Source organism: Nelumbo lutea, chromosome 3 (assembly GCF_056320005.1).
Source record: "Nelumbo lutea isolate HS-2025 chromosome 3, American lotus-T2T, whole genome shotgun sequence".
Lineage (NCBI taxonomy): Eukaryota > Viridiplantae > Streptophyta > Magnoliopsida > Proteales > Nelumbonaceae > Nelumbo > Nelumbo lutea.
This window is the reverse complement of record NC_142686.1, coordinates 4,838,188-4,850,474: the sequence shown is the minus strand read 5'-3', so window position 1 is coordinate 4,850,474 and position 12,287 is coordinate 4,838,188. Positions and strand designations below refer to the sequence as shown.

The 12,287-nt window shown below is 35.6% G+C and overlaps 1 protein-coding gene across 1 annotated transcript; it reads left to right on the top strand.

Annotated features, from left to right (window-relative positions):
• LOC148862510 (P-loop containing nucleoside triphosphate hydrolases superfamily protein) lies at positions 1 to 7,820 on the top strand. Its single transcript, XM_088974660.1, has 13 exons — positions 1 to 412; positions 861 to 999; positions 1,553 to 2,032; positions 3,139 to 3,377; positions 3,814 to 3,941; positions 4,061 to 4,179; positions 4,273 to 4,365; positions 4,866 to 4,967; positions 5,361 to 5,463; positions 6,861 to 6,944; positions 7,028 to 7,123; positions 7,213 to 7,340; positions 7,462 to 7,820. The coding sequence occupies exons 1-13, from the start codon at positions 144 to 146 to the stop codon at positions 7,561 to 7,563; spliced, it is 2,082 nt and encodes a 693-aa protein (XP_088830786.1). The 5' UTR covers positions 1 to 143; the 3' UTR covers positions 7,564 to 7,820.
• The last annotated feature ends 4,467 nt before the right edge of the window (positions 7,821 to 12,287 follow it).

Here is a 12,287-nt window from a genome sequence, read left to right as displayed (position 1 = left end):
CAGCCAAACCGGGGTGGTTACGTCCGAGGTCGTACGTGACTCAAAATGGCGGGAACGCCGGGAACAAAAGAAGCAACTCCGCTCTGCGCCCGCGCGTACACTCTTTGACTCTCGGTCTCGGTCTCGGTCTCAATGCCAACGAAATGGAGGAAAATGGAAGGGAGCATAAGCAGTGCTGGAGGAAAGAAGTGGATGAGAACCTGAAGAGGCTACACTCTCTACTGTTCGGCGCCGATTTGGCACTCGAAAGAAAGGATTTCCTGACCGCCCAAATCCTAGGACTCCGCCTCCTCGGCTTCCTCGATTCCCGTTCTCACAATCACGTCGATGAAGCCTTCATCCATCCCATACGGTCTGAGATCTCTTCTAAGATCGATTCCGCTCGTCGATCTCTCGCTCCCGAATTCGACCGGTACTTTATTCTGATGCTTCACCTTTCAATTCTTATTTCACCTCTTACGAACAAAGACGTGATGGGTTTTGGTCTCTTTGTTTCTTTTACTTTTTGTTTGATTGTTATAACCTTTTAAATCCGATAGACGAAAATTCGGAGTATCAGTAACTACTATCGTCTATTCTACTAGCTGAACATTGATAGGAATCTTGTCTACTCTAACTGGAGTTGGGGCTTGTAGTAATCATTTTATTTTAGTTTTTTAATGAACAATTGACATCCAAAGAATGTACAGTAGTGCTAAAGACCCTAAAATGGTTTTTTAAATGTTCAATTCTCCTCAGCGTTATTTAAGTTGAAGGGGACTTTGCGGTTTATTTTTTTTTTCTTTTGTTCTTTTTAATGATTTCTTAATTTATACTCTAGCTTGTGCAATGTTGTTGATTTGTGTTGCTTTTCAATTCAGCCTGGCATTTGAACAGGCAAAAAAAGATCCTGGTTGCATCTTTGTGAAGAGAGGGGATGCTGACATTGATAAGGTTAAGAATTCAAAATACTTCCGTGCTTTCCTTCATAAATCCAAGGGGAGTGTTGCTTATGCATCGGTAAGGAGTGCTTTTGGTTTTAGTGTCTGTCATTTACTTGTTTATCTTTAAATGGCAAAAGACACCATTTCTCCAGTTCCTTTTGCTTGTCAAAGAGATTGATGTTGTGAGTACTTTTGCACTTTACAAACTCTTCTCTCAATAATCTATTTACTTGTTTCTTTCCCTAACTTCAGATATATCATTTGTTTACTATGAATCTTTTGGGCTTATTTAAATGAATATCATGCGTTTTAGTTGATCAATTCCGTCACACTTTTTTTTCCCTTTCTTTACCATTCCTTTTCAAAATTTGTGGATTTTTCATTAAAAATAAAGTATGAAATTACAATGTTGCTGGAGATTATATTTCCACAAAATAAGAAAAATTTAAAATGAGAATTGTGATTGCTACTAACCTAGTACTTGATGTAATCTTTTAACATGCCAAAACACCAATGTGCCTAAAATATAAATAGATCTGCTTTCATTCTAATTGGATCCATAATGTCATTATTATAATGGTGGACATTATTATATTTGACATTTGAAGTATAATTTTCTCTGTAACCAGCAATCACAGATTCCTCATGCATCAGATAACAGCCATTCAGTCACTCTCCAAAGTAGCAGCATTGGGGAAGGCCCAAATTTACTCTCATTGGGTCAACCGGATAGGCAGAATGACAAGTTGAGTTCTAAGACTCCAAAAGGTGTGACACAGGCAAAGCTAACATCCCTCTATGGTGGAAAGGTCTTGAGGACAAATAATATTTCAAATAAGAACACACTCAACTTGAGAAGTAACAACTCGGAGGAATGCATTATATTAGAAAAATCAAACTCCTGCAATCAGAACTATCCTAAGGGCACGGGCTTCTCTACAATTTCGCATGTTGAGGAGGAAGAAAAACTTCATGTTAGTTTGTCAACAAAACGTGCTTATGTGGATATTAGCAGCCCTAAGCTTGAACCTACAAAATCTCCACCAACCAATGAAGATGCTAATGCAGATGTTCCAGGCAGTGGGTTTGTAACTGCAAGAGCAAAATTGGTAATCATTTTTCTCCTAAAAGTAGTTTTTCTCTATTGACAGGCTCATGCATAGATGCACATTCTCATACATTTCCATTAATATGGTCAAGGGTAGAACTAGGAAAGAGGAAACTACCCTTGGGGGGTGCCTTGGCCCCCAAGGTCCTGCTTGATTCCACTTGTGAATGTAGTTCTTTTCTTTCTTGTTATTATTGGCTGCAGTACAGATAGATGTATGTAGGTGGATAAAGAAACATGTACGTTTTTGCCTGGCAAACATGCTATCTCTCTCTGCTTTAAACGCCATGGTCACAAACAAAAGTATAAATGCATGGTTTCCATGGTCAAGCTTTAAGTATGATCACAAACGAAAGTATAAATGCTTGGGAACCAACAATGAAAATTTGAAAAAAGAAACACAACAGAGGGCCTGTATATTGTTCTGATAAATTAGTTATTGGTGAAATTGAGATCAAAGAATCCAGAATGAGTTTTCTATATTTATGGAGAATCTCTGATGGCACTCTCAATCTCCACTTAAAAAAAGCTATGGAGTTGGTTCAGAAAAGTTTTCTAAATCTACAGACAATCTCCAAAGGGGTGGAATTGTCACTGGCTACCATTGGATAAAAGGCATAGATTTAGTTTGGGTCAACCATAGATTTGAAAAATAATCCCATAGTAAGCTTTCTGTATCCATGGACAACACCCTCAAAAAAATCAAAGTAAGAAAACAGAAAATCAGAGCATACAGAGAACAAGATATTGTATCTGGAGCCTTTAGTTCAAATGGTTGAGTAATTGCATCCCATCCATGAGTTCGTGCTAACAAAAACTACCCAAAAATTCTTGGTGCTTTTGGATTCTGCAATAAGGTCAAACATCTTCGGAGACATACAAAGTAGATGAAGTGAGGTTGTGAGAGCAGATGAGGAAATGGAAAACCCACAGTGCAAGGTATAGAAAATCTTAGTAAAAAAGGGATTGGGGCATGGTGGGGTGACACACGGCTTATTTAGGATTTGATGCATCATTGCCTAATAAGGTTGCACATTTGTTTTTATTTTACAATTGCTTATTTAATGGTTTCTATCAGTAATGTTGCAATTCTCTTACCTTTTTCAGGAAATGGATGCAAGGCAAAGGTGTGGTTTAGTGAGATCACCAAGTGGTTCTGTTTCCCCTCAAAGTGATAACAATTCAGTGGGTAGAGGATATGGTGCAAGATATGGTGGTTTTCCACGTCGTGGCATTCGTAGTAATTTTGTTCCCCCTATTAGATCCAATGGGGCTAACACAGGTCACATGACTTCACGAGTATCAGGAAAGGGTGATGATGCATTAGAAGACTCAACAAAGAGATGGTTAGTCATATTACTTTTTTTTTTGGATAAAGTTAGTCATATTACTTTGTTCTGAACGTTTTTGAAATCAAATGAATTTAAAAGCCATACTTCTAATCTCCCTGAAATGTGAATTACTGCTCCTATGGTTTTGGTTTAGTTTCTGTTTACTAGTTTTGCAAAGAAGGATCTAACCAATTGTAGACACATTTTTCAATGTCATAATCTTCTATTCTTCTGCACTTGATGCTTTTTTGAAAAGTCTCGACATGTGTGCTGTTTTTCTAGTCTCAAGGTTTCTAAACCTTTTACATTATTTTCCATTGGTTTACATTTCTGTCAAGATTTCTGAACCCTCTTCATTTCATGTTTCAATGAATGGTAAAAGGGCATTGAAGGGGTTCTGAATTCTAAGAGTTGGGATGTTCATATTCGTGACTTCTATATTTTCTTGTAGTTTGGAAATGTTATGTGGCCCTGATGGGGAGCTCCCTGAGAAGTTGAGAAATTTGGAGCCACGTCTTATTGAGCATGTTAGCAATGAGATCATGGATCGGGATCCAAATGTTCGCTGGGATGATATTGGTAACCTAAAGCTTCAAACCTTATCATGCTCATGAATTTACTGTATTTCTTATTTACTTCATTTTTATTTTAAAGTATTTTTATTCTGACATGAACTCATTGTCTTGGTAACATAATAGCTGGCTTGGAGCATGCTAAGAAATGTGTGACAGAGATGGTTATATGGCCTTTACTACGTCCTGACATATTCAAAGGTTGTCGCTCTCCAGGAAGAGGTCTTCTTCTCTTTGGTCCGCCAGTAAGCATTTAAGCTGCTCAAGTATAATACCCACATGCAACACTATTGGTTTGAGTTCTTTTTAGTATCTCTTGTGTGTATCTCATGTATCAGGGGACAGGTAAAACAATGATTGGGAAAGCTATTGCTGGAGAGGCTAAAGCCACCTTTTTCTATATATCAGCTAGTTCATTGACAAGCAAGTGGGTATGTATTTCTTTTCCTATACTTGTTATGACAACTAGCAAGTTGTCATGTTTTTCTTTCCTCTTTTTGTTGTTATGACAACTAGCAAGTTGGCATGTTTTTCTTTCCTCTTTTTTCTTTCCTGCGCTATCTGACACAGATTTGAGTCAAGGCAAGTACAGTACAAACATCTTGATTCAATATACACTTAAAGTAACAACTCTTCCAAATCCTTGTTAAGAGGGGTGCTACTAGGTCTTTACACCCTGAAACAATTACTTGCATGATCGGAAAATTGTGCAATTGCATGTCATTGTCAAAAGGCATCACTTGCCTTGTTTGGTCAGAGGACTTGCTTATTGACACCATCAAACAAGCTCCTTAGCAAGATTGATCTGAACTTGGAAGCAAAACTCTTTCAGTAGTTTGAATTTCTTGTTTCCTTTCATGTTCCTCATTATTTTGTATAGCTTCTTGTTCTGTTGTTTCCAAGTATGTAACATATTCATTGATGGTCCTAGATTGGTGAGGGTGAAAAGCTTGTGAGAGCACTTTTTGGGGTTGCCAGTTGTCGTCAGCCTGCTGTGATATTTGTTGATGAAATAGATTCCCTTCTATCTCAGGTATGTCTAGCCATTTAATTGAATTGGAAACATAAATCAAATGCATGGAGGTGAGCCTAGAGGCTTACCCTTTCATGGGGCTTACATGGGGATGGGGGCATAAGTGATTCAGTGCCAAAATTGATTTATTCAGATAACTGGAACTTCATCCACTCTATCAGATTCCTTGGTATATAGCCAAGATAAAGTCTGTAGGATAGATGCTTGTAGTTGGATCTTTTTTTTTTCCTCATTTTTGCCTATTTAGATGGGATCTGTAGGATATTGGGTCCAACTTCCATACTACTGCTTTGAATTTGATTTTGGCTCACATAACAGATCTAGCATAGTTTCTTTTGAGTTATTAAGTCACTGATGAAGACAACATGCTGAGAATAACATCTGTCCTTACAGCGCAAGTCGGAAGGTGAGCATGAATCGAGTAGACGACTTAAAACACAGTTCCTGATTGAAATGGAAGGCTTTGATAGTGGAAATGAGCAAATTCTTCTTATTGGTAATCGTTGAACCATGTTTTGAGTTTTATTTGGTAGTATTATGCCAATTGCCAAATATCAACTGACAAACCTGGACTTTAATATAAGGATTTCTGTGATGCTGTGGCTAATAAATCAACACTGTCTATCTGATTATTGATCTTTGAAATTGTGTTAGCTGTCTCTTTCCATGTTGAAATGGAAGTATCATTCTCACATTTATTCTCCATAATATTGTTAGAATAAACAACTTGGACTTTAATATAAGGATTTCTGTGATGCCGTGGCTAATAAATCAACACTGTCTATCTGATTATTGATCTTTGAAATTGTGTTAGCTGTCTCTTTCCATGTTGAAATGGAAGTATCATTCTCACATTTATTCTCCATAATATTGTTAGAATAAACAACTTGGATGTGTTGAATCTGGAAGTGTTTAGTACATGAAGCCATGATCTGATATGTGGATAAATAAACCCAGTCATGAACTGATTTCCTTTAGGCTCCATATGTTTCAACGTAAAATACTAAAATGGGTTGAGTTTTCTCAAGACTGCAATTCAGTTTTCACCCTCGTTAACATAGTTGTCAAGGCGACACCTAGGTGACAAGGCGCCCTTGGAGTCTCGCCTCGCCTAATCGCCAAGCAGTTTTATATAGCATGTTATAACAAACTTTTATATTCTTAATTTTTTGAGGTTATAATTATAAAATAGACATTTTTAAACTAAACTATTCATTTTGTGTGTTTATATACTAATTTCTTTTTTGTTATTTTCTTATTTGTTAGTGTTTAATCAACACAAACATTGCTAAATTCTGTATTGAACCCTCAAAGACTTCAAAACCTGAACCAATAAGAAAGAACATAAAATGTTGTCCAATCAACACATTTTCTTCTTTTTCTTTACTAGTTTTGTGTTTTTATATACTAATTTCTTCTTCTTCTTCTTCCACCTTTTCTTTTCTTCTTTTCCTATAACAGAAATAGGGGTTCAGCCCCTATATTTTTCAAATTTTCTTTTCTTTCTTCTTTTTCTTTTCATGAATATGTTGATTTTCTTTACTTTAACATGAAGTTTATACTTTCCTTATGAAATTTATGGATATTTATTAAGGAAATATGATTATGGAACCTAGGGAACTACCATAGGATACATATTTTCACTTAAAAAAGTTCATCGCCTAGGTGATGCCTAGGTGCCCCCCTGTCGCCTAGCCTTGCCTTGGTGCCTTGAAAACCATGCTTATTAACAAAAGTTTTGCTCCCTATAATCTGGAAATAAATGAACAGCTTGAATAAAAGAAGGAAAAGATTAAAACTACATAGCTCAAAATCTGTGCCCTACTAATATTATTCGTTTAATTATTTCAAACTTCATACTGTCCAAGATTGTAAGCTCTTAACATTCTGTAGGAGCAACAAATAGGCCTCAGGAGCTTGATGAAGCAGCACGGCGGCGGCTTACAAAGCGACTCTATATCCCTCTCCCTTCCTCGGGTCTGATTTTCTATTGTATTCTTCTTTCTATTTTTAAATTCTTCATTTGGCACCTCTTCAACATTATCCCTTTGGTGATGAAGAAGCAAGAGCCTGGATTATCCGCAATCTGTTGGAGAAGGATGGGTTGTTTATGCTTTCAAAGGAGGATACGGATGCTATATGTAAATTAACCGAAGGTGCTGAAACCCAATCCTATTCTCTGCAATACTAATTATATGTTCATACTTTGGTTTCTTCTAAGCTTAGGTTGTCTTGAATATTTCAGGGTATTCAGGATCAGACATGAAAAACTTGGTGAAGGATGCATCCATGGGACCGCTGAGGGAGGCTTTGAGACAAGGCATGGAGATTACAAAGCTGAGAAAGGAGGATATGAGGCCGGTTACGCTTCAGGTGATTAAGTATACTAATCTAGTTGGAAGTTGGGGCATACGTTCATTTTGATATTTGTTTGATTACAGTCTTAAATTCTTTATTATTATAATAAACTGGGCTTGTTATGCTATTGGTGTAGGACTTTGAGAATGCCTTGCAAGAAGTGAGGCCATCTGTTTCTATAAACGAACTTGGTACGTACGAGGATTGGAATAAACAATTCGGAAGCTTGTCTCTCTAGGAAAGGAACAAGGAAAAGAAGGATGCTTTGGATATAATAGAGTCAATAGCTTAGGTTAGATTAGTCAGCAAGCTTGCATTGACGTCTCGTAATTTCTGAACGCCGATGTGGGCTTGGGAGGTCCACTCCCACTAAAGTATGAACCATGCCTCTTCTGGCACACACTTCCAATTGGCCGGGTCTGGGCTTCGGATTGACCTTGGCCCAGTCAGCTTCATCTCACGAATAACATTATCAAATTTCTTTGATCTTATCCAGAATAGCTTAGCGTGACCAAGACAAGATGTCCCATGCACCAATCAGCGCACGAACAACATTCATAGAATCTGACTCCAATCTTACTGATTTCTGTCTAGGTGGCATTTGGTTCATCTTTTAGTGCGGCCTTTTGGGCTTTGGTAAGCTTGAATTTTCCAGTGGGTTGATTGCTGAAACCTCCTTTGAACTTTTTGGCTGTTGCTGAAACTTCTCCTGAAGTTTGCTAATTGGAGTTACCTTTGTGAGCTTTACAATACAATTGCAAGTAGACCCCCTCTATTGGAATCCTCTAGCAAGAGGCATGAAAATGTCTAAAATACTCGTGCAATTATTATTGAGACTGATTTATTAAGAAAAACAATATAAATTTTATAAACAACAAAAAAACAAAGAGAATTTGAAGTTGCAGCTTTTGTGTGATTGGTATGAAGGGCAAAATTGGTAAATAAATCCATTTTAGAAAAGAGATTAGAAGGATTTGGACTAATCGTTCATATGAAAAAAATTTGGAAATAAACATTTTGGTCAAAATGTAGGTATTTTGGATACTTTCATGCCTGTTTTTAGAAGATTCTAACAAAAGGGGTATACTTGTAACTATATTAGAGAGTTTGAGGTGATTACAATTACTAAGCTTCAGGGTAGGTTTCAGTAACAATTAGAAACTTCAGGGGAGGTTTCAGAAAATTTCCCTTTTCCATTTGGTAGGACTGTTCATAACAAGACCCAAATCGACCAAATCGACCAACCCGGTCCGATCCAACCCGAGTTGGCCTGTTTTTCTTCAGCATCGGTCAGTTTTGGGTTACAAAAAAACATAAACTGATGGTTCAGTTTAGTTTCGGTTTTCATGTGTGATAACCGAAATCGAACCGATCCGAACTGACTTAGATATATATTATATGAAAACCGAAATCGAATCGAGCTGAACCGACTTATATATATATATATATATATATATATATATATATATATATATATATGTGTGTGTGTGTGTGTGTGTGTATAATATTTCAGATATTATATATATTTCAGCTTTATTTTAGAAATATACATATTATATATAAAATTTCTGATATATTAAATATCAGTTTTAATCCATCAAATCATTTTTAATTTTCAGGCATCCGACCTTTGCTTTCTTAGACTCGAATCCTTTACCATTCACACCGAGAGAATCATTCACAAAATCGACCCAAACCGATTCAAACTTACTAGGTCATTTTCGATTTCATTTCTAGGTAAATCTATCGGGTCGGGTCGGTTGGAAAAAGGCCAGTAAACCGACCTAACTCGACCTGTGAACAGCCTTACCATTTGGCGACGGAAAGTTGAAAAGATTGAGATGTGTGAAGAAAGATTTGAAAAGACTAAAATCACTGACTTTTGAAAAGCTTCATATTCAAATGAAGCTTTTGTGTCTTTCCGGCTAAATAGTCTTTAAATGCGTTTCTAAAAGCCCCGTGAATCAAGCCACTTACCAGGACAACTCCAAAGTTCAGTTTTTTGGTGGGATTGTCACAATATCCTCCTGCATGCTTAAATATGTCAGTGAATCCCACATGACATTTCATACTTTCATAGGGGCATTTCCATTTAGATAGATGCTCACCACTTGTTTTTAGTACATCTACTCTTCGGTTTTTGAAGAAAAAAAGTCTTCGGTTTTTGAAGATTTAAGCATAAAATTTATCCACTCTTTTGATTCTTAGAATTGTTGGAAGATTTTCCTAAAAGATTTGTCCAATGACACCTTACTTTCTCTAGAGAAGATTAGAACAATCCTCAATTTTACTTCTAATGCCTTCATAACCTTACCCAATGGCTATGAAATAAAAACATCTATATATAAACCAGATACTTGTCTTGTGTATCATGCCCCCAATTTTGCTTTTCATGCATACCAATGGTTTGATCGGCTGGGTCGAATGGTTCAGACCGTGCCATGTCATCAAATATATGTATTAAATATTATATATATGTATATATATGTGTATATATATGTATTATCAATAAATAATGTATAAATATGTTTTAGATATATGTATTTTTATATTTAATTTATATTTTTTAATTTTTTATTTATAAATAATATTAAAAATTGCAATTTGAGGCCAAAAGTTTTTTTCTTTGGTGAAAATAGCAGGGCAAGGTGCCTATGGCGCCTTGGGATGCATAGGTCTCGAAAAGTTACCCAAAATAAAAAAAAATCACCTCAATTGGACATTGGAGTGCAAAGTTATGGCCTTTAAAAGTTTGCTTACATTGAGTGTGCAACCCGCAACCCGGTGATCGGGTTGAACGAGTCAATGATTGAATTGGATGGGTCAAATGGTTCTTGACCAAGTCAACGGTTTTGACAGTTTGACGGGGCTTGATTGAATCGGACACATAATCTTGACTAGGTGATAGTTCGAATGGTTCGATCAATCGAATCAACGGTGGGTTGAAAACATTGATACATATTAATCTTACTAATGTTTTCGAACTACTGTTGACCCTGATGGTTGGATTGTTAGGCTTGGGAGCCGTCTAGGCAATCGGTTTTGTTTTACCCCAAACTTAATCCTTAGCAAAAAAACTGTTGAAGAATTGGTCAATGACCAATTAACCTAATTAATCGAACCGTTAACACATTTAATCCATTTAACGATTTTGATCATTTTTTTTATTTTAATTATTTTTATTTTTTATTAAAATAGGCTCTCCATTCAAACCATTAATCCAAAAATCGGTGGGCCAAAATGATTCCAGTTCATGGTCGGTTTTTTAAACTTGCTAACTGCATATAAAGTGGATAGTTGTCTTATGTTCCGTATAAATCATAAAACTTAAAATCTAAATATCATATATCATTGTATATGGTTAAATAAACTATATGATTAATAATTAATTGCACACGTGCATAGCACCACATGCTCTTACACTAGTTAAGGCTGTGTTTGGTTTGTTACATTACGTGCCACTCTCCCAGCATTTTCCTTCCTGTTTCTAGCTTTTCTTTCCATCCAAACACAGCCTAATTACCGGTGCTATCGGCGTACAGGCTGTCCAATCATCTTACTTGTATGTAGGGAAACGGTTCAAAAAGATGTCAACCATGGTCGGAGTACGTACGGCCAAATCGATGAGTGGAAGTAGTACTGTAATGGATTGGATTTGGATAGATCTGTTATGCGCGTGATTGAATAACGTAAATATGCATGAAAACTTAAAAGAAATGATTGACCAATCAAGACATCCATCAATATCACCTGATTGGTCACCTTCGCTTTTTATGGATAATATAAATAATTTTAGGAAAAAGTATATGTACACACGATGCAGAATTCTGAATTCTAGATTCCCTACAAGTAGCCCTGTCCCCCTATAAACTACATCCTGACCATGAATTGACATCAATTCACGGTCAGATGCATTCCCCCTATACTTTGGCCTAGTAAATTTTGAGCTGGGTTGATTTGTACTTCTCCTATGAATGCCATTTCTCTCTCCCCTCCCTTCAAATACGTGGCATCCTCAATTTAATTAGACAATACTCATTCACTCTTTGTAATTAGAAAACCTATTATAATAACAACGCTCATTAATTAAATACTGACTATTAATAAAAATATAAAAAAATAATTATCACTATTACTAATTAAAAATAATATTAATCTTTAATTAAATAATTAAGTGAATATTACATTTTGATTAATCTTTAAATGTTTACAATAAAAACTTTGATTATAATAATTATTATGATAATAAAATCATTAATTAAATACTTAATAATAACAACAATAATCAATGCTTTCAAAATTGGACCGAACCAGATGGTTGTACTGAAAAAGCGGGAATTAGTTATCTGACCAGTTCTATTTCACCCCATAATCACTTTTTGGCAAAAAACCGTTGATTTGGTTAATGGACCACTGACATGGGCAATTGAACCGTTGAAACCGTCGATCCAAACAATGGTTTTTGACTGGTTTTTATTTTTTATTTTTTATTTTTTTGTCAGAACAGGCCACCTGTTTGGTTTGAACGACCAGACCATTCAACTTGGGAACCGGACCCCTGAACAGTCCATTGTCCAATTCAGTTTTAAAAACCTTGATAATAATTAATTAACTAAATATTATAATACAAGTAATCTTTAAAAAATAAAAAAAATAAAAAGTTAGACTTTTTTGCTTAAACAAAACAAAAATTAAAAAAAAATACTAATCCCGCATTAATACGGATTCATTCTTTAGTTTTAAGATAATAACAGACGGTCTTGGATTCATTCTCTAGTTTTAAGATAATAACAAACTCTGTTTTAGATAAATAATAAAGTTATAATGCCTGTTGATGTGGTACTGTTTAAATAAAAAAATATTTAAAAAATTACATATGGATCTCACAAAAAATTCTCAACATCCACATATGACCAAAAATAAAAATAAAAAAAATTATTTTTGGAACTTTAGGGTCAACAA

Excerpts from the sequence above, each read along its gene's own strand:
- LOC148862510 (XM_088974660.1), top strand. The coding sequence starts at position 144 with ATGGAGGAAAATGGAAGGGAGCATAAGCAGTGCTGGAGGAAAGAAGTG. Across the intron at positions 3,378-3,813 it reads GAAGACTCAACAAAGAGATG|TTTGGAAATGTTATGTGGCC; the intron begins GTTAGTCATATT and ends ATTTTCTTGTAG. Across the intron at positions 4,180-4,272 it reads TTCTTCTCTTTGGTCCGCCA|GGGACAGGTAAAACAATGAT; the intron begins GTAAGCATTTAA and ends CTCATGTATCAG.